We start from the raw sequence: 23,317 nt of genomic DNA on the forward strand, positions 1-23,317 counted from the left end.
GCCCCGTCGATGAGAATGGAGTACACGTCCTGGTAATCCGTCTGGCCCTGCGGCCTGTTTAAAGGTCTTACATCGGCTGCGGAGAGTGTGACCACACAGTGTGGATCTGAGGACCCATGCCAAATATTTTCAGTCTCCTGAGAGGGAATAGGTTTTGTCGTGCCCTCTTCACGACTGTCATAGTGTGCTTGTATAACAGTCTAGCTTCCGTCCCTTTCCTCACCCCAACCTGGGCTTGAACCAGGGACCCTCTGCGCACATCAACAACAGACACCCCACGAAGCATCATTACCCATCGCGCCACAAAAGCTGCGGCCCTTGCAACGCAAGGGGAACAACCACTTCAGGCCTCAGAGCGAGTGACGTCACTGATTGAAACACTATTAGCGCGCACCACCGCTAACTAACTGGCCATTTCACATCGGTTACACTTGGACCATGTTAGTTTGTTGGTGATCTTGAAGCTTGAAACTCTCAACCTGCTCCATTGTAGCCCTGTCGATGAGAATGGGGGCGTGCTCAGTCCTCTTTTTCCTGTAGTCCACAATCATCTCCTTTGTCTTGATCACTTTGTGGGAGAGGTTGTTGTCCTGGCATCACACGGCCAGGTCTCTGATCTCCTCCCTATAGGCTGTCTCGTTGTTGTCGGTGATCAGGCCTACCACTGTTGTGTCATCGGCAAGTTTAATGCAAGTTTCTTTATTTTTACTCTTCTAGAAGCCAAATAAAATAAAATAACAATACATCTGTAAAATATTAAAATGATCAAGTTACATCTAGAAAGCAAACAAATCATGCATATTTGTTTTTATTTCCAAGTTTGATGCTGTGCAAATCTTAAAAACATCTTATGTAAACCACCACCAGGGTCAAATGCACAAGACACATAACTCTCCACTAAAAACACATTCAGTACTAGTGACATAATGTAGGCTACAAAGCCAGCGTTCACATCCAAACTACAGATTACATTACTTTTGCAGTTCTCCTCATCCTTCCATTATTGAAGTCTGAGCACGTATGGGTTTATCATATGAAAGCAAGTTTCAATTCAGCAGATAAGCCTTTTTATTATTTTGGTCATCATGTCATTCAGTTCATGAAAAATAGCAAGAATCAAACAATATATCCACAAAATCATTGAATAAAAAATATTTTAGGACCAATCAAAACTTTTTGGCTCTTGATTTTATTAAATATAATTACAAATAAAATAACAAATGATAACACACATTGTAATATGTGGGAGTGACTGAGTGCAAATAATGTTATGATGACTTCCTTCCAAAGGAATGACACATTACCACTGTTATCAGCAACTGTAAATTGAGACCTTTGAACAAACATTCTATCATGCCTTTGAGAAAATGCCTCCTGCGGTCACCAAATCAAAATCAAATCAAATTTTATTTGTCATATACACATATTTAGCAGATGCTATTGCGGGTGTAGCGAAATGCTTATGTTCCTAACTCCAACATTGCAGTAGTGTCTAACAATTCACAACAATACACACACATCTAAAAGTAAAAGAATGGAATTAAGAAATATACAAATATTAGGACGAGCAATGTCGGAGTAGCATCGACTAGAATACAGTAGAATACAGTATATACATATGAAATGAGTAAAACAGTATGTAAACATTATTAAAGTGACCAGTGATTCCACGTCTATGTACATAGAGCAGCAGCCTCTAAGGTGCAGAGTTGAGTAACTGGGTGGTAGCCAGCTAATGATGGCTATTTAGCAGTCTGATGGCCTTGATATAGAAGCTGTTTTTCAGTCTCTCGGTCCCAGCTTTGATGCACCTGTACTGACATCGCCTTCTGGATGATAGCTGGCCATCAAAGATGGACGCAAACCCAAGATCGACTGCCCTTGGAACATGACATACTGCATCTTTGTGTTGCAATAGCAAATGCCATGAACAAGTCACCTCTGCTGTCGGCATAGCCTGCCTGTACATTAAATAAACAACATGAATCTGTCAGCAGTTCACTACTCCTCTCAGAGATTATGTCATAATTATTTCAAAGACAAAATGAAAACCATTAAAACATACAGTACCAGTCAAAAGTTTGGACACACCTACTCACTTAAAATCAGATACCACCTGGCGCTTCTCCCATGACAAATAGATGTCTGACTCAGTAGCATCTGTTGCCCTCTTTGTGAAGAACATACAGATTGTTTTTTTCACATTGAGATGCAAACATGAGTCACTGAGCCACTTTATATCATGGACCATTACAGTAGTGAGTTCTTGTGCAGTTTGTTGTTTGCTCTTTGCATGCACATACAGTACCAGTCAAAAGTTTGGACACACCTACTCATTCAAGGGGTTTTCTTTATTTTTACTATTTTCTACATTGTAGAATAATAGTGAAGACATCGGAACTATGAAATAACACATATGGAATCATGTAGTAAGCAAAAAAGTGTTAAACAAATCAAAATATATTTTATATTATAGTAGCCACCCTTTGCCTTGATGACAGCTTTGCATACTCTAGGCATTCTCTCAACCAGCTTCACCTGGAATGCTTTTCCAACAGTCTTGAAGGAGTTCCCACATATGCTGAGCACTTGTTGGCTGCTTTTCCTTCACTCTGCAGTCCGACTCATCCCAAACCATCTCAATTTGGTTGAGATCGGGGGATTGTGGAGGCCAGGTCATCTGATGCAGCACTCATCACTCTCCTTCTTGGTCAAATAGCCCTTACACCGCCTGGAGGTGTGTTGGGTCACTGTCCTGTTGAAAAACAAATGATAGTCTCACTAAGCGCAAACCAGATGGGATGGCATATGGCTGCAGAATGTTGTGGTAGCCATGCTGGTTAAGTGTTCCTTGATTTCTAAATAAATCACTGACAGTGTCACCAGCAAAGCACCCCCACACCATCACACCTCCTCCTCCATGCTTCACGGTGGGAACCACACATGCGGAGATTATCCGTTCAACTATGCTGCATCTCAAAAACACACAACAATTGGAACCAAAAATCTCAAATATGGACTCATCAGACCAAAGGACAGATTTCCACCGGTCTAATGTCCATTGCTCGTGTTTCTTGGCCCAAGCAAGTGTCTTCTTCTTATTGGTGTCCTTTAGTAGTGGTTTCTTTGCAGCAACTTGATCATGAAGGCCTGATTCATTCAGTATCCTCTGTTGAGATGTGTCTGTTACTTGAACTCCGTGAAGCATATTTTTGGGATACAATTTCTGAGGCTGGTAACTCTAATGAACTTATCCTCTGCAGCAGAAGTAACTCTGGGTCTTCATTTCCTGTGGCAGTCCTCATGAGAACCAGTTTCATCATAGCGCTTGATGGTTTTTGTGACTGTACTTGAAGAAACTTTCAAAGTTTTTGAAGTTTTCCAGATTGACTGACCTTCATGTCTTAAAGTAATGATGGACTGATGGACTGTCATTTCTCTTTGCTTATTTGAGCTGTTCTTGCCGTAATATGGACTTGGTCTTTTACCAAATAGGGCTATCTTCTGTATACCACCCCTGCCTTGTCACAACACAACTGATTGGCTCAAATGCATTAAGAAAGAAATAAATTCCACAAATTAACTTTTAACAAGGAACACCTGTTAATTGAAATGTTTTCCAGGTGACTACCTCATGAAGATGGTTCAGAGAATGCCAAGAGTGTGAAAAGCTGTCATCAAGGCAAAAGGTGACTACTTTGAAGAATCTCAAATATAAAATATATTTTGATTTGTTAACACTTTTTTGGTTACTACATGATTCCATTTGTGTTATTTCATAGTTTTGATGTCTTCACTATTATTCTACAATGTAGAAAATAGTAAAAATAAAGAAAACCCCTTGAATGAGTAGGTGTGTCCAAAGTTATGACTGGTACTATACATGACGAAACATCCCATTCCAGAACAGAGAATGGCTGTGATTTATTTCTTATATACAATACTCTGTACAGTCTAGTCTGTACATGAAGAGTGATGGACTTTACAGAAATGGATGCTTATGGGAATGATGATTGATGTTTTTTCTTATAATCATAAATCATAGAAGTGTGTCAATAATCACATGGAACTGAAAGCATGAATAAAGCCAAGGTCTAATCCTCAACAGAGTAGAACAGCACATAGTCCAAAGTGTACCTTTGAGCTCCTTTGACGTCTGTATAAATCACAGAGGATTTTTTTTAATCAACTACAACAATCAACATGCTGTAAACATGCTATTGCACATGAAACGTCGGCATAAAAAAAAAGACCTGCGTGGGAGTCAAGCCGCTCCTCCCTCTGCCGGGCAAATTATTGAACCTGAAGGGCATTATTTGGGGTTTGTACTTTCCACAGGCAGTGGCTGAGACGTGCCTGACGTGCACGATATTGTGCAGGACATTTCCAAGGGATGCGTCAGGTTGTCGCCGGGCGAAGTCAGAGTCTGGCTGTTCTCTTGGAGTGGCCACATCTCCTGCAACGTCAATGAGGGGTGGTGGGCTGGGTGGCTGCTCATTAGTGGTCTCCTCTGCCTGTAGTTTTCCCACACCTGGAGGATGGTCTCTTTGAATGGCCGTGTGGTCAAGGTGTACAGGATGGGGTTGAGGGCACTGTTGATGGGCAGGATGAAGATCACCACCCAGGAGCTGATGGTTCCTATTTGGGAAGAAGATTACATTGTTATCCATTTAATACATGAGCAATGGAAATGGATATTCTGCAATCCCATTCTCCTCGGTAGACATACACATAGGGCCTACGGATGGTAGAAAATGTGCCAAACTAAACTAGCCAGTCTGGCCAAATTTCACAAGGCATAGATTTTTTACCTGAAAGTTACCCAGGCTAGATGAAATTATGTTCTACAAGCCAGGCTGGCTTGTAGAAGGCTTCCTGTGTATAAAGTTCATGCATTTGAAGTAGGGTGAGGTGTGGTGGGTTGGCGGGGTGAAAGAGAAGAGACAATGATGGATCGAGGATGTTCTGTGATGCTGGTCCATTTGTAAACATGCTTTGAGTACAACCACACATTTACATTTATAGTACCCATCAGTCTGGAAGTGTGCTATTCAATTTACAACCAGAAAATAGGATTAATTATGGAACTAATCTGAATGATGTAATGTTACAAACTCCCTGCTGGAGACTCATAGCAAACCATCTCAGAGTCCTCTCAGAGACACAAACACTAACTTTCTAACCTTTGCAGTAGGCACCCCTCCCCCACTGGAACCTAGCAGGCCAGGCTATGGGTTATAATGTCATAAACTGTCCTTTCACATCTAGGGCCGTGGCCACGGATTGGTTGACAGGGCAGTTGCTAGGGCAGTTGCTAGGGGGCCACACATCTGCTCCTCTTTCTGACTCTCCAGGTCACACACTTTTCAGTCTCTTTCAAGCAGTCACAGAGAAGGCAGAAAGCTCATCTCTGTCCTGCACAACAACTGGACTTGTTCATATCTCTGGACATGTGGCATATATCTGGACATGTGGCATATCTCTGGACATGTGGCATATCTCTGGACATGTGGCATATCTCTGGACATGTAGCATATCTCTGGACATATGGGATTGCGTGCATGTTTAAAGTTAGTTGTGTATTTGTGTATATTACTGCTAGTTGTTCAGCAGCATATCAGCTTATATTTCTATACAGACCTTCATCATTTATTACTGGTTTATTCTTTAAGATTCTGTATCTGTGCATTCTTGCCCTGGTGTGTTCATTCGGTATGTGTATATTCATTGCCTCTGTTTCCCCTGTTACAGAACCACTACCATTCCACTGCCTTTCTACACGTCCATTGCATGTCCATTTCATTCCTGTGTGTGTCAATAAAGTATCCTTGTGTGTAACTCTGAGGTTGCCTTATTCCCCTCTGACCGGGGGAGGTGCTAGCAGGTCACAGATTGGCCCAAATGGAAAGTTGCTCTCTTTCATGCAAGTATAATATCTGTAAAAGAGACTGATTGAAATACTTATATTTGATGTAAGATGGCACTGCACAGTAGCCTACATATTGTATGTTTTATAGCCTTCAAATTGACCTTGTCTGTTTGATACAATGTTAGGGTTTCCGAATAAAATGTTTGAAATTATAAAAGTAGTCACAGATTATGACAGTACTGAAACTCCTACCTGGAATCTCCACCTGCAACAGTGATAGAATCTTGAGGACAAAGATGGGTATCCAGCAAAGGGAGTCTGTGATGACGATGGAAAAGAACCTCTTGGCTATGGTCACCTCGTTCTTGATATGGTTACTATATTTAGTCGTCTGTGTCCCTGTCCTCTGGATGTTGTAGAACATACTCCCATAAGACAATACGATTATGAGGAACGCTACCAGGTTCAGGCCTGTTGAGGAAATTACATTCATTGTGAGCTCCTTTGAACTCCTTGTACTCATACAAAGTAAAATTGTTAAAATACTTTAACTTTCAGAACAATTCAAACAATTATTACAGTTAGCAGATAATAACAAAAGACAAACAATATTTACCTGGCTTAAAGAGAAGGAATATAATATATATTGTTTACAGGAAACTCATTCAACAATTTTAGATGAAGTTGTGTGAAAAAAGGACTGGGTGGGGTTGAAATATACTTCTCCCATGGGCAAAGAAAAACTAAAAAGGGTTGATGATATTAATTAACAGTAATTTTGATCTGAATGTACAAATTGTCCAAACAGATCTGCAAGGTAGATGGGTGATTTTAAATATATTATTGGACCATAAACAGATATGGCTCATTAACCTTTACGGACCAAATAATGATGATCCACGTTTCTTTGAAAATATATACCCTACAAGCAATACAAGACTCTATTATTATGTTGGGAGATTATAATACTGTTTTAAATACCTCTATGGACCGTAAAGGAAATCACACTACAAACTATCACCTTCATGGAAATCCCGAATGTCATGGATATATTGGACCTAGTGGAAATATGGAGGCTTAAATATCCTGACCTAGTGAGATATACATGGCCGAAGCTCAATCAAGCTAGTCGTCTTGACTACTTTTTTATGTCATTCTTGTTGGCACCAAAACTGTAGTGTTGATAGAGGACAGAATGCGGTCGGACCATCAGATAATTGGCATATACATTGCTCTTACTGAATTTTCACATGGGCGAGGATATTGGAAATGTAATCAAAGCCTATTGGATGATAACTTGTTTTTAACTATGACAGAGGAATTATAACTGAATTTTTCTGACGTAACATAGGTACAGCAGATCCCGTTATTGTATGGGACACTTTTAAATGTGCCTTTAGAGGCCATGCAATTCAGTACTCAGCTCTAAAACAAAAGCAATTTAGGTAAAAAAGGAGTCCATTTTAACAAAGGAAATAGAAGGTCTAACAGAACAGATACAGTCAATAGCAATACAAACTGTACCATAAAGGCTCAGAATAAGTTAGAGGAAAAACAAAAATAAATGGAGGAACTTATTCTAGAAAGGTGAAGTGTAATGCTGCACGATCATCCTATTTTTCCAACTTAATTGAGGAAAATAAGAACAATCCGAAATTTCTTTTTGACACTGTCGCAAAGCTAACTAAAAAGCAGCATTCGCAAATGGAGGATGGCTTTCACTTCAGCAGTAATAAATTTATTAACTTCTTTGAGGAAAAGATCATGATCATTAGAAAGCAAATTACGGACTCCTCTTTAAATCTGGGTATTCCTCCAGGGCTCCATTGTCCTGAGTCTGCACAACTCTGCCAGGACCTAGGATCAAGGGAGATACTAAAGTGTTTTAGTACTATATCTCTTGACATAATGATGAAAATAATCATGGCCTCCAAACCCTCAAGCTGCATACTGGACCCTATTCCAACTAAACTACTGAAAGAGCTGCTTCCTGTGCTTGGCCCTCCTATGTTGAACATAATAAACGGCTCTCTATCCACCGGATGTGTACCAAGCTCACTAAAAGTGGCAGTAATAAAGCCTCTCTTGAAAAAGCCGAATCTTGACCCAGAAATTATAAAAAACTATCGGCCTATATCGAATCTTCCATTCCTCTCAAAAATTTTAGAAAAAGTTGTTGCGCAGCAACTCACTGCCTTCCTGAAGACAAACAATGTATACGAAACGCTTCAGTCTGGTTTTAGACCCCATCATAGCACTGAGACTGCACTTGTGAAGGTGGTAAATTACCTTTTAATGACGTCAGACCGAGGCTCTGCATCTGTCCTCATGCTCCTAGATCTTAGTGCCGCTTTTGATACCATCGATCACCACATTCTTTTGGAGAGATTGGAAACCCAAATTGGTCTACATGGACAAGTTCTGGCCTGGTTTAGATCTTATCTGTCGGAAAGATATCAGTTTGTCTCTGTGAATGATTCGTCCTCTGACAAATCAATTGTAAATTTCGGTGTTCCTCAAGGTTCCGTTCTAGGACCACTATTGTTTTCACTATATATTTTACCTCTTGGGGATGTCATTCGAAAACATAATGTTAAATTTCACTGCTATGCGGACGACACACAGCTGTACATTTCAATGAAACATGGTGAAGCCCCAAAATTGCCCTCGCTAGAAGCCTGTGTTTCAGACATAAGGAAGTGGATGGCTGCAAATTTTCTACTTTTAAACTCGGACAAAACAGAGATGCTTGTCCTAGGTCCCAAGAAACAAAGAGATCTTCTGTTGAATCTGACAATTAATCTGGATGGTTGTACAGTCGTCTCAAATAAAACTGTGAAGGACCTCGGCGTTACTCTGGACCCTGATCTCTCTTTTGAAGAACATATCAAGACTGCTTCAAGGACAGCTTTTTTCCATCTACGTAACATTGCAAAAATCAGAAACTTTCTGTCCAAAAATGACGCAGAAAAATTAATCCATGCTTTTGTTACTTCTAGGCTCGACTACTGCAATGCTCTACTTTCCGGCTACCCGGATAAAGCACTAAACAAACTTCAGTTAGTGCTAAATACGGCTGCTAGAATCCTGACTAGAACCAAAAAATTTGATCATATTACTCCAGTGCTAGCTTCCCTACACTGGCTTCCTGTTAAGGCAAGGGCTGATTTCAAGGTTTTACTGCTAACCTACAAAGCATTACATGGGCTTGCTCCTACCTATCTTTCCGATTTGGTCCTGCCGTACATACCTACACGTACGCTACGGTCACAAGACGCAGGCCTCCTAATTGTCCCTAGAATTTCTAAGCAAACGGCTGGAGGTAGGGCTTTCTCCTATAGAGCTCCATTTTTATGGAATGGTCTGCCTACCCATGTGAGAGACGCAGACTCAGTCTCAACCTTTAAGTCTTTACTGAAGACTTATCTCTTCAGTAGGTCCTATGATTAAGTATAGTCTGGCCCAGGTGTGTGAAGGTGAACGAAAAGGCTGGAGCAACGAACCGCCCTTGCAGTCTCTGCCTTGTCGGTTCCCCTTTTCCCACTGGGATTCTCTGCCTCTAACCCTTTTACAGGGGCTGAGTCACTGACTTACTGGTGTTCTTCCATGCCGTCCATGGGAGGGGTGCGTCACTTGAGTAGGTTGAGCCACTGACGTGGTCTTCCTGTCTGGGTTGGCGCCCCCCCTTGGGTTGTGCCGTGGTGGAGATCTTTGTGGGCTATACTCGGCCTTGTCTTCGGACGGTAAGTTGGTGGTTGTAGATATCCCTCTAGTGGTGTGGGGGCTGTGCTTTGGCAAAGTGGGTGGGGTTATATCCTGCCTGTTTGGCCCTGTCCGGGGGTATCATCGGATGGGGCCACAGTGTCTTCTGATCCCTCCTGTCTCAGCCTCCAGTATTTATGCTGCAGTAGTTTATGTGTCGGGGGGCTAGGGTCAGTCTGTTACATCTGGAGTATTCTCTTGTCTTATCCGGTGTCCTGTGTGAATGTAAATATGCTCTCTCTAATTCTCTCTTTCTCTCTTTCTTTCTTTCTCTCGGAGGACCTGAGCCCTAGGACCATGCCTCAGGACTACCTGGCATGATGACTCCTTGCTGTCCCCAGTCCACCTGGCCATGCTGCTGCTCCAGTTTCAACTGTTCTGCCTGCGGCTACGGAACCCTGACCTGTTCACCGGACGTGCTTGTTGCACCCTCGACAATTACTATGATTATTATTATTTGACCATGCTGGTCATTTACGAACATTTTAACATCTTGACCATGTTCTGTTATAATATCCACCCGGCACAGCCAGAAGAGGACTGGCCACCCCTCATAGCCTGGTTCCTCTCTAGGTTTCTTCCTAGGTTTTTGGCCTTTCTCAGGAGTTTTTCCTAGGGAGTTTTTCCCAGCCACCGTGCTTCTTTCACATGCATTGCTTGCTGTTTGGGGTTTTAGGCTGGGTTTCTGTACAGCACTTTGAGATTTCAGCTGATGTACGAAGGGCTATATAAATAAATTTGATTTGATTTGATTTAATGTATTATAAAAATCAAGCACACTGGATGGAATATGCGGAAAAAGCATATGTTTTCATTTCAGTCTCCTCCATCTCCTTTAACCGAAGATAATTGTATGGATTTTTTTTCTATTAATAGTGTAAAATTAACAGCTGTACAGAAAGACTCATGTGAAGGCAAAAAGTCCGGGAAAACTCCAGGGCTGGATGGCATACCAGTTGAGGTATACCACTTTTTTTTTTTATATACTCAGAGGACTGTTATTAGCATGTTTTAACCACTCCTATGTGAATTGTAGATTATTGGACACTCAACAAGGTCTGATTTCATTATTACGGAAACAGGATACAAATGGTAAATATAAACATGCTGTCCATTTAAAAATATTGGAAGCCCCTTACACTGTTGTGATGCAAAAATTCTAGCAGCATATATAGCACAAGAATTAAGAAGGTATTGTCGGATATTATTCATTCTAATCAGACAAGTTTTCTACATGGACGATACACTTGAGATAATATAAGACAAGTACTGGACACAATAGAATAGTATGAAGAATCTGGGAAACCAGGCCTGCTATTCATAGCTGACTTTGAAAAGGCTTTTGATAAAGTACGACTGGAGTTTATATATAAATGCCTGGAACTTTAATTTAGTATTATTTAATAAAGGTTAAACAAATAAAAACAATTTGGAGAATTTCTTTTAAAATGGGTGAAAGTCATGTATAGTAACCCTAGGTATAAAATAGTAAATATTGGCTACTTCTCAGAAAGTTTTAAACTGTCAAGAGGAGTAAAACAAGGTTGTCCACTATTGGCATACCTATTTATTATGGCCGTCGAAATGTTAGCTATTAAAATCAAGATCCAACAATAATATCAAGGGGTTAGAAATCCAGGGCTTAAAAACAAAGGTGTAGAGAGCTCCCGAGTGGCGCAGTGATCTAAGGCACTGCGTTGCAGTGCTAGCTGTGCCACAAGAGATCCTGGTTTGAGTCCAGGCTCTGTTGCAGCCGGCCGTGACCGGGAGACCCATGGGGCGGCCTACAATTGGCACCGCGTCGTCCGGATTAGGGGAGGGTTTGGCCAGCAGGGATGTCCTTGTCCCATCGCGCTCTAGCGACTCCTGTGGCGGGCCAGGTGCATGCATGCTGACACAGTTGCCAGGTGTACGGCGTTTCCTCCAACATATTGGTGTGGCTGGCTTCTGGCTTAAGCAGGCATTGTGTCAAGAAGCAGTGCGGCTTGGTTGGGTCGTGTTTCGAAGGACGCACGGCTCTCAACCTTCGACTGTAACTACCAATTGGATACGACAAAATTGGAGAGAAAAAGGGGTGCTTTTTTGAAATAAAAAAATAATAAAAGGTGTCATTGTACACTGATGATTCATGTTTTCTTTTAAATACACAATTTGAATCCCCCCACAGCCTTATAGAGAATCTAGATACTTTTTCTAACCTCTCTGGAGGTTACAACCAAATTATGATAAATGTACTATATTACATTTTGGATCACAAAAAAATGCAACTTTTACATTACCGTGTAGTTTACCAATAAAATGGTCTGATGTTGATCTGGACATACTTGGTATACATATCCCGAAAGAAGTAAATGATCTCACTCCAATAAATGTTTATAGAAAGTTAGCAAAAATAGATAAGATCTTGCTACCATGGAAAGGATAATACCTGTCTATTTGTGGAAAAAGCACCCCGATGAACTCTTTAGTCATATCCCAGTTTACCTATTTGCTTATGGTCTTGCCTACAACTAGCGAATAGTTATCTTCCATGCCGTCCCTAGGAGGGGTGCGTCGCTTGAGTGGGTTGAGTCACTGATTTGTTTTTCCTGTCTGGGTTGGCACCCCCCTTGGGTTGTGCCATGGCGGAGATCTTTGTGTGCTGTACTCGGCCTTGTCTCAGGATGGTAAGTTGGTGGTTGAAGATATCCCTCTAGTGGTGTGGGGGCTGTGCTTTGGCAAAGTGGGTTGGGTTATATCCTGCCTGTTTGGCCTTGTCCGGGGGTATCATCGGATGGGGCCAAAGTGTCTCCTGACCCCTCCTGTCTCAGCCTCCAGTATTTATGCTGTAGTAGTTTATGTGTCGGGGGGCAAGGGTCAGTCTGTTATATCTGGAGTATTTCTCCTGTCTTATCCAGTGTCCTGTGTGAATTTAAGTATGCTCTCTCTAATTATTTCTTTCTTTCTCTCTCTCAGAGGACCTGAGCCCTAGGACCATGCCTCAGGACTACCTGGCATGATGACTCCTTGCTGTCCCCAGTCCACCTGCTGCTGCTCCAGTTTCAACTGTTTTGCCTGCGGCTATGGAACCCTGACCTGTTCACCAGACGTGCTACCTGTCCCAGACCTGCTGTTTTCAACTCTCTAAAGAGAGCAGGAGTGGTAGAGATACTCTCAATGATCAGCTATGAAAAGCCAACTGACATTTACTCTTGAGGTACTGACTTGTTGTTATTGTCAATAAAAGCCTTTGATACTTATGAAATGCTTGTAATTATACTTCAGTATTCCATAGTAACATCTGACAAAAATATCTAAAGACACTGAAGCAGCAAACTTTGTGGAAATTAATATTTGTGTCATTCTCAAAACTTTTGGCCACGACTGTATATGGTACACAGTACCAGTCAAAAGTTTGGACACACCTACTCATTCCATAATTATTCTATATTTTTACTATTTTCTACATTGTAGAATATTAGTGAAGACATCAAAATTATGAAATAACACATATGGAATCACATAGTAACCAAAAAAGTGTTAAACAAATCAATGTATATATATATATATATATATATATATATATATATATATATAGATTCTTCAAAGTATCCACCCTTTGCCCTGATAGTAATTAAAATAGTAAAAATAAAGAAAAACCCTTGAATGAGTAGGTGTGTCCAAACTTTTGACTCGGAATGTTTATATTTGCAAAAAATATATATGGGGGATTGGAAGTGATGCAGACAATTACATTGGTGGATGCTACAATCTATCTGACATATTAAAGCTGATCTACCCCTACATTTAAAAAATAAAAAAATAATTAAATAAAACAATTATTACAGTTCGACACACATGGGACAAAGGCCTGTGTGACAACTTTCATGAGCCAAAATCAATTTGTTTTACGGGCCCAATGTGGTACTGCCTTTGTAACAGATAACGAGATACATTATAGAAAAGCACTTATATAGAAACCTTCAGCGATTATGGAAATATGTCTTCTGTTCTCAACCCCATGAGTATGTACCCCTCATTGAGAGGCTGAAGCGCAACAGTACCACCCACAGTGTAGCAACCCTAGAGCAATTCGCTCAAGGGAACAATGGAAGTAAACATGGTGGTTGGGATTCTGACAACAGCAATCTTCTTGTTGCCAGTTAATTTACCAGACTTGGGATTTGAACCAGGCAGCAGCCCTCCGGCTACTAGCATGCCTCTTTAAGCTCTGGGCAAATAAGTGAACCTCATGATTTTAAAAGGGAAGCTACAATTAATAAGCAGCACTTGGAAATATATAGAAATAGGCCATCTTCCTGTCAGTGACATTGGAACAATGCTCATGTCAGAGTGACATTGGAACAATTCTAATTTCAAACTGAAATTGGAAATAGACAATACTCATTTCAGAATGACATTTACATTGTGACCTTGACAGTGACATTAAGTTAAATAAGACACCCACCCAGGAAAATGACGATGGAGTACACCTGCGCCCCTGTCGTCTCGGGCTGCTCCGAGTGTAACGGAAAACACACGCCGTTGGTACCATAGAAGTTCCGGAACAATCCTTTGAAGACCAGGGGGAGGAAGGCGATGACGAAGCCAATAAACCAGATGCTGAGGAGAATGGAGACGGTGCGCCGGCGGCCCGGGGTTAGATACCGGAAGGGGTAGACGATACAGATGTACTTCTCCAGGGTGAGGTAGGTGAGCAGCAGGACGGAGACCTCAGTGGAGAGCATGGCGAGGGAGCCGATCACCTGACACTGGACGCTGTCCATCCAGGCCTGGGCGTGGCGGTTGTACTCGCCGCGGAACTTGAGGTCATAGGCGCCGATCATGAAGAGGTAGACACCCATCAGGCCATCGGCACCTGGGTGGTGGAAGTGGGTTGCAACAGTAATTACTATGATCCAATTGAACTCAGTGTATGGATTGATACTGCTGGACTTTTTACAGTGAAACAGATCTCTAACGTCATAGTTCGGTTACCTGTGCACTACTTTTCAATCTATTTCCTTGGTTAAAGGGACATCTCACTCCATAGTCAATCAATTCTACTGTCATTTGGGAGTCATAAAGTGCAGAAAAGAGTTACTGTAGAGTTACATCAATGCAAACTTCTGTAATTTAATGGGCCAAGCTTTTAGTCACAGTAGTATGCCTTCAGAGCATCTACAAGTGGAATATAGGCACAGCTCAACTTCAAGACACTTCTGAGGTATGAATTTGACGGACAAATTGATTTCAGAGTGAATCTGTTCAGTATTAATAGCAGTGTCATGTACAAACTGCTATGTTATAATCAGCAATGACAAACTTTTCTGGTAATATATGAACTTTATCTTACACAAACTTTGAAGTCTATTTGACTCTGCTGAGATGTCCCCTTTTTCAGTAAGCCATTCATTAACATAGAGATGAAATATTTGTGCAACAAAATCAAACTAAAATTTAAATCGAACTGAAATTTCAGACGTAAATGAAATACATAATTTTGGTCCAAGATGAATTTATCTGGCTGGTGTTTGACTTTAGCCACGGTGATGCCAAAACAGACAACATATTTACCGCTCACACTTCCCCTCAGTAAATGACACTAGGCTCTGTCTATTACAAAATTCAGTGACTCATTGTATAACATAACGCTAGACCATGTAATTGCACTTCCTTTGATATGAAAAGGTACCAAATGTGCATGTCAAAAAGCATTTTTCATCTGACACATTACAGTGTGAAGCATGGTGGATTGCCAAACCCATTCTGATCTTCACAGGGATAAGTCCTAAACATATACTATCTATCTAGTTAAATTGAACAGAAAGGTGTGTCTTACAGTGCAGGGCACAGAGACAGGGAAAAGTCAGGTAATCTAGCTATCCCATTGACTTCCAAGGGACTGAGACATTAATATGTCTCTCATTCCCTGCATCACGGTATCTGTGACAAATCTAGTTTAATTGAGCAAAAATGTGGGCCTGACTTGTAGCAAAGGCATAAAGACATGAAATGTAGCCATGTAATGTTGACTCCCTCTGACTCCTAGGGTAGTACAACATTAACATACCATGTACTAATGGTTCAGTGGTGGTCACTGCGATTGTCGACAGTTCAATAAATAAATAAACCTGTATATGAAAGCTAAAGTCCCCAATTCAATAGTTTGCGGATCAAGGAAACCTGCACTGAGGGTTCACTAAGAATGTTCACTCTGTATCTGTGATGTTCACATTTTAATCGACACACCCCGGACGTTGTCCCTCTCTTGGACATTGTCTTTGGATATTGGAGCGAAACCTCACCTTCCCTTACAATACAGAGTAAACATTCTAAATGAAACTGAAACCTCACCTTCCCTTTTGATCCAGAGTAAACATTCTGAATGAAACTCAAAATATCCCTTACGATACAAAGTAAACATTCTGAATGAAGCTGCAGTAAGGTTTTCCTTTATCTGAAATCAATTGAATGGAGGCCTGAGTTGAAAGGTCTGAAAGCTGTTTCTTACAACACAAGGAGATTATACACATGGCATGGAGCTTGTTCTCCGATCGGATGTAGGAGCGCATGCAGATGACAAAGATGTTGCCGAAGCACGTGGTGGCCGACACCACCCAGACGAAGACCCTCAGGACAATGTTGGCCAGGAGGTCCTCGAAGGAGGAGATACCATCCGTGTTGGGCTTGCAGCTGCGCACATGAGGGGCGTACCCACAGTACTGGAACTTCTTAAAGTAACTAAACACAACAGGAGAGAAATCAATGAACAGGATGAAAGAGGGAGACTGTCTAAAAACAATCCCTAGCCCCTAGGCTCTACCCCCTAGCCTCTAGCCCCTAGTCTCTTGCCATAGCCTATAGCCTCTAGGCCCCACTCTAGCCCCTAGTCTTTAGCCCCTAGCCCCTAGCCTCTAGGCAATTCATGATCTTTAATAAATGGACAGGTATAAGCAACATGGGAGTTATCTCTACTTTGAGCTTTAATATGCTAGGTGGCATTTCTGCCACATTACTTACAACCACACATGTAGAATCTTAATTTGAGCCAGTTTGCTACAGCAGAAAAATGATCCTGCAGCAACAGGAAACGTGAATTATTGTGTGGATTAATGGACATTTTTGAAGGGGTTGATACATTTTCCATAACGGAAAATCAAGTCTGAAATGTCAAAGTGGAAATTATAAACTTCAGAAGCTTTTTTAAACCCGAAATACACTACAGGTTTTACATTTCCTGCATTGCAGGAAAGTTCTCCTTTGACAGGGTGATCAAATTAAGATCCTACATCTGTAGCATGTCCTTTGTGATCTACACATGCCTAGAGTGTAGCGGTTAGGGATGGTTTCAGGGCCCCTATCAGGATAGGGGATAGTGCACATCCAAAGGTTGCACAGAAGCTGGCCAAAAAAGTATGTGATACAAAGTTGTGCAGCATATGGCGGGAGTATTTGCTTTTCAGTGAATCTCAGAATGGACCTGTGTTTTGTGTTTTGGGATGACCTTACTCACAAGTATATACAGTGCCTTCAAAAGGTAATCACACCCCACAGTTGAGCTCATTCAGTTTAGCGGATTGGCTATTATTTTATACTTTTTTATCAAGGGAGGCGAAATGCTCGTTGGCTTCCCTTGCATTCAATGCTATGGGCGGCAACAATGTCATACTCTTTTTGACCAGACAGCATCAGATAGATAGCCTACACATACAGAGACAGAGGGGCGCTGTTTCACTCACTCGGATGCTTTCTCCGGTGAGATACAATCAGCCTCTTGTGAAATGAAGGAAAATTATGAAACGCAGAGAGACAAAATATACATCATAATTATTTTATATGTTTTTTTTTAAATTACTTGGTTAATTTTTGGGGGAGGCTTCCCTCTGCATCCACTGTTTGCCACATTGCTTGCAGTATTACTTTAGTGCCTTCATGCAAACAGGATGCATGCTTTGGAAATATTTTTAGTCTGTACAGGCTTCCTTCTTTTCACTCTGTCAATTAGGTTAGTATTGTTGAGTAACTACAATGTTGTTGATCCATCCTCAGTTTTCTGCTTTCACAGGCATTAAACTCTGTAGCTTTTTTAAAGTTACCATTGGCCTCATGTTTCCCTCCTCTCCAGCAACTGAGTTAGGAAGGACACCTGTATCTTTGTTGTGACTGGGTTTATTAATACACTATTCAAAGTGGAATTAATACATTTACCATGTTCATAGGAATATTTAATGTCTGCTAGTTTTATTTTTACCCATCTTCCAATAGGTGCCCTTATTTACGAGCCATTGGAAAATCTGCCTGGTCTTTGTGGTTGAATCTGTGTTTGAAATTCACTGCTCGACTGATGGACTTTAAAGATAATTGTATGTGTGGGATACAGAGATGAGGTAGTCAGTCAAAAACCATGTTAAACACTATTATTGCACACAGAGTGAGTCCATGAAACTTATTATGTGACTTGTTAAGCACATTTTTTTTTTTACTTCTGAACTTATTTAGGCTTGACATACAGTAACTAAGGGGTTGAATACATTTCAGCTTTTCATTACATAAAAAAAGGCTCTAAAAACAAAATCCTGAAAGTCAATGTGTGTGAATACTTTCTGAAAGCACTGTATGTGATGTAATGCACAGCTTGGGATCATACAGTTGGGAGTGGACATTCAAGCTTCAGATAAGGGGCCAGATTGACTAAGAAATGTTGACAATAGAAAGTACGTATGGGAAAGTACAGTACCAGTCAAAAGTTTGGACACGCCTACTCATTCAAGGGGTTTTCTTTATTTATTTTCTACATTGTAGAATAATAGTGAAAACATCAAAACTATTAAATAACACATATGGAATCATGTAGCAACCAAAAATGTGTTAAACAAATCCAAATATATTTAATATTTGAGATTCTTCAAAGTAGCCACCCTTTGCTTTGATGACAGCTTTGCACACTCTTGAAATTCTCCCAACCAGCTTCACCTGGAATGCTTTTCCAACAGTCTTGCAGGAGTTCCCAAATATACTGAGCACTTGTTTGCTGTTTTTCCTTCACTCTGATGTCCAACTCATTCCAAACCATCTCAATTTGGTTGAGGTCAGGTGATTATGGAGGCCAGGTCATCTGATGCAGCACTCTATCACTCTCCTTCTTGGTCAAATAGCCCTTACACAGCCTGGAGGTGGGTTGGGTCATTGTCCTGTTAAAAAATAAATGATAGTTCCACTAAGTGCAAACCAGATCGCTCCAGAATGCAGTGGTAGCCATGCTGGTTAAGTGTGCCTTGAATTGTAAATAATTCACTGACAGTGTCACAAACAAATCACCCCCAAAACATCACACCTGCTCCTCTATGCTTCACGGTGGGAACCACACCTGTGGAGATCATCCGTTCACCTACTCTGCGTCTCACTAAGACACGCCGGTTGGAACCAAAAATCTCAAATTTGGACTCATCAGACCAAAGGACAGATTTCCACCAGTCTAATGTCCATTGCTCATGTTTCTTGGCCAAATCAAGTCTTCTTCTTATTGATGTCCTTTATTAGTGGTTTATTTTCAGCAATTCGACCATGAAGGCCTGATTCACAGTCTCCTCTGAACAGTTAATGTTGAGATGTGTCTTTTAATTGAACTCCGTGAAGCATTTATTTGGGTTGCAATCTGAGGCTGGTAACTCTAATTAACTTATCCTCTGCAGCAGAGGCAACTCTGGGTCTTCCTTTCCTGTGGGGGTCCTCATGAGAGCCAGTTTCATCATAGCGCTTGATGGTTTTTCGACTGCATTTGAAGAAACATTTAAAGTTCTTGACATTTTCCAGATTGACTGACCTTCATGTCTTAAAGTAATGTTGGACTGTCGTTTCTCTTTGCTTATTTGAGCTGTTCTTGACATAATATGGTCTTGGTCTTTTACCAAATAGGGCTATCTTCTGTTTACCACCCCATCTTGTCACAACACAACTGAATTGGTTCAAATGTATTAAGAAGGAAATAAATTCCTTTAAATTAACTTTTAACAAAGCACACCTGTTCATTGAAATGCATTCCAGGTGCCTACCTCATGAAGCTGGCTGAGAGAATGCTAAGAGTGTGCAAAGCTGTCATCAAGGCTAAGGGTGGCTACTTTGAAGAATCTAAAATCTAAAATAGATTTAGATTTGTTTAACACTTTTGGTTACTACATGCTTCCATATTATTTCATAGTTTTGATGTCTTCACTATTATTCTACAATGTAGAAAATAGTAAAAAGTAAGAAAAACCCTTGAATGAGTAGGTGTGTCCAAACGTTTGATTTGTTTTGTATGCATTTTGTATTTTCTTTCAGAAATAAGAGGTACAAATGCTTTTTAAATAACTTACCACAACATTCATCACAAATCAGTCATAAAAAAAGTGTTCAAAGTTTAAGTTGGGATTGATCTTCAAATACACAAGTACATACTTTCCCAAATCTTTATGATGAAACAAAATGAACAAAGTACTCACATGTGGGTCAAGTGTTTGAGTGGTTCAAACATCCTTCGCTGTATGTTCCCAATCTCAATTCCCTCTATGCTCCTAAAAAACACAAACAAAAGTTGTTCCCCTTAGGAGCTTACATAGAAAAACAAACAAAACCACATCTTTGAATTTCACAGGCCCTCTTTGCAACGCTCCCCAGAATTACTCCACAAAATTGTTGGTCTTTCACAAAGTGCTTTTGATGATAAGCTTTGATATATTACCTACAATGCTATATGCTTTCTTTCTTGATATGTGTGAATGAGGGAATTCCTGATGTGTGGGCCAGTAAGTGCACTCTGTTCCAATACAATAATACATTGAACACATAATACACAAATTACATGTTAAGTGCCACATAATTCTCTTGTATGATAGGGTGCAAATTGAAAAAGTGCATCATCAGGGGATGATGCAAGCCATGATTATATAGTGTATATAATTGAAATGAGTTAAATAGATGGATGGATTTCTAGTTAGTCTGAAAGAGCCACAGAAAGGGATGTAGAGAGAGGATGTACTAACTGTACACACATGTTCTTGTGGTTGGAAAATGGTTATTTAAAAAAATTATTATGTAGATTTCATTTAAATGGCCTCTTGCATATTTACAAGAATTATATATTTTTTCTAAACATGATATTGCTACTAATGATATTGCTACTCTCAAGTGTAACATTCATTCACAATGTGAGCAGTGAAAAACATACAGGCTACTTACAATGATTTCAATTTATGCAAGTTATCAAAGTGGTTAATTTGCAGATCCGCGATAGGGTTATACGAGATGTTTCTGTAAGAGCATCAATTATTAGACATAATATTCAACAATAACTATAGCACCATAGCTGTATTATAATTCCTATGTGTATGTCTTTCAACGTTAGTGCAAGAAAAACATTTCAAATATTCAAATAACGTTTGTGCATAGATTCGAGTGTGGATCTGACTCACAGCTGTAGTAAATCTCCCAGATGAACAAAGAGATTGGGAGGGATTGCCAAGAGTCTGTTGCTGGACAGATCTCTGTGGAGACAAAGCTATTTATTGGAAACAACATATGAAACTTACATAAGGTTTACATGGCTTACATGACCACCTAATCACGCATGCATGCTGTGTTCCCATTCATGTTAATGATAAATTCCTGGAATCCATTAGGCTACTTGATAAGCATCGTGTTAAGCTAGATGCACCACATATTTGTGTTCACCATGACTAACATGGTTATGTGTATGCGTATATTGGAGACACTCCAAGACTCCCCACTGTTCTGCAAATCCGGAAACCAGTGGAAAAGCATGTTAGGATAAATACTAGGATTAACCAAAACGCATAAAATATAAATCATAATGAACATCTTCTTGGCTTGGGAACATGTTGTTTTCCTATTCGGGCACATTTTGGGTTGGAATAAATTTCAGCCTAGTACTGCACTGTATATTTATAGTGCAGTCTTTACTAATAATATGGTAGTATCTGAATTCTTCAAAAAGTCAGTGGAATAGATGAAGATGTACAGTACCACTGTGTGTCTGGGGATGATAAAGGAAGATGTCATGCAATTTCATGTCTGAGGCAAACAAAACATAATAACTTACAATTCCCCAAGTTTTTGCAGAAATGAAAAAGCCTGTTGATGTATGTGACTGATTCTGTTACTCTGTAGGACGCTAGAAAGAGTTGAAGAAAGACGGTCAAAACAAGAATTACAAAACAGAGCAAGCAATTTTCTTACTTTATTCCCCTCATCTTCTCTGTTGGTTCTAAAAGCAATTAAACAAGAGTGTTGCTTTTGGGTCTAATATTTAGAACCCCTTGTGGAAACAAATTGCTGTTGATATTTGGGATTGTAATGGGTTATCGCCTACTGAGAAAGCCAAGAACACAGATGGGGAAAAACAGAATCTATTCTGAAGATTGAAATGTATTAAGTCACACTTACAGCACAGTCATCATGTTGCATGACCAGAATGTTACGTTTCCGACACTTTCGATTTGATTCCCCTCCATGTCCCTGGAGACACACAAGTGCACAAAAACATATTTAAAAGTAATATCATGCCCATAACAAAGCTCTTTGATTTGCTGACTTCCAAACTTACAGCCAGTTAAGTCTTGGCATTTCCAGGCAGATGTCATCTAGCTTTGTCAGAGCGTTGTTCAACAAAACCCTGTGAACCAATACAACAAAACAAGAGCGGTCTGATTTTTGAAACAAAACAAGAGCGGTCTGATTTTTGTGCTGATCAAAGAAAACAACACTCTGCCAATATACGTAAGCATATCAAATAGGCCCTAAAAATACTGGGGCACTTCAACTAAGTGCATATGAAATAACTTCTTAGAGGGTAAAAGCAAAACAAGACCAACTCAAGAAGGTAGAGGTAGAAATGAAACTCACAGGAGTACCAAGGAGCGCAAGCCTGAAAAGGTTGTGGGGGATATCTGATGGATACTGTTGTTTTCAAGGATCCTACAACCAGAGGGTAGAGTTTATTTTCAGCTCTTTTATTAAGTGAAGTATTTGGCTGAGCATTGGTTCAAAGGAAACTGCAGCGATACAAGCTTTTTTGCTGAAGGCTGTCTAAAAATGTGATGTCTTTGTTCCATTTATGTTAGCAGTATGTCTATATTGGCACACAGGATATACAGAATGTGCCAGTAAGGAAAACCTACAACCACTCCAGTTTGTGTAGATCTTGGAACACCCCAGGCATCAGGATGGATATCTTGTTGTAGCTTAAATATCTGAGGCAGAGAATACTGATTTTAAATACGCACGGTTCTCTGAAACAATTCATAGGAATTATTTACCCTTTATTTCAAACATAAGCAACTTTGACGAGGAAAACTTAAATCAACAACATTCATTATGAAGGACTTAGATGTTTAATCAAGAACAAAGTTAACATAACACTGTCAATTGCACGGATGGATTAATTTAATGAACTCACAGTCTTGTTAGATTGTACAGTCCTCTGAATGCATTAGGGCTCACGGCTCGGATTCTGTTATGTTGTAGATATCTGAAGTAGTATGGTAGAAGTATGTTACAAACATTCATAGAATTTGTGTGTTGAGGAGAACAACTGCCACAATGGCTAACACGTTACAACAAGTTACAACAAGTTACAACAAGTTACAACACGCTGCAACAAGTTACAACATGTTACAACAAGTTACAGCATGTTACAACAAGTTACAG

The 23,317-nt window shown here is 40.3% G+C and overlaps 1 protein-coding gene across 1 annotated transcript in view; it reads right to left on the reverse strand.

Moving 5' to 3' along the window:
• Positions 1-3,845: 3,845 nt before the first annotated feature.
• Positions 3,846-23,317, reverse strand: part of LOC115170632 (relaxin receptor 1) — a 98,517-nt gene continuing 79,045 nt past the window's right edge. Inside the window, exons 6-18 of the mRNA XM_029726884.1 lie at positions 23,067-23,138; positions 22,789-22,860; positions 22,514-22,585; positions 22,215-22,283; positions 22,055-22,126; positions 21,711-21,782; positions 21,064-21,135; positions 20,831-20,902; positions 20,095-20,166; positions 16,125-16,354; positions 14,079-14,489; positions 6,122-6,340; positions 3,846-4,638 (exon numbers count right to left, since the gene is read on the reverse strand). Of these exons, the coding sequence (XP_029582744.1) occupies positions 4,313-4,638; positions 6,122-6,340; positions 14,079-14,489; positions 16,125-16,354; positions 20,095-20,166; positions 20,831-20,902; positions 21,064-21,135; positions 21,711-21,782; positions 22,055-22,126; positions 22,215-22,283; positions 22,514-22,585; positions 22,789-22,860; positions 23,067-23,138 (1,831 nt within the window). The 3' untranslated portion in view covers positions 3,846-4,312. The remainder of the gene's footprint in view (positions 4,639-6,121; positions 6,341-14,078; positions 14,490-16,124; positions 16,355-20,094; positions 20,167-20,830; positions 20,903-21,063; positions 21,136-21,710; positions 21,783-22,054; positions 22,127-22,214; positions 22,284-22,513; positions 22,586-22,788; positions 22,861-23,066; positions 23,139-23,317) is intronic.

The sequence above is a fragment of the Salmo trutta genome, chromosome 3, assembly GCF_901001165.1.
Source record: "Salmo trutta chromosome 3, fSalTru1.1, whole genome shotgun sequence".
Taxonomy (NCBI): domain Eukaryota; kingdom Metazoa; phylum Chordata; class Actinopteri; order Salmoniformes; family Salmonidae; genus Salmo; species Salmo trutta.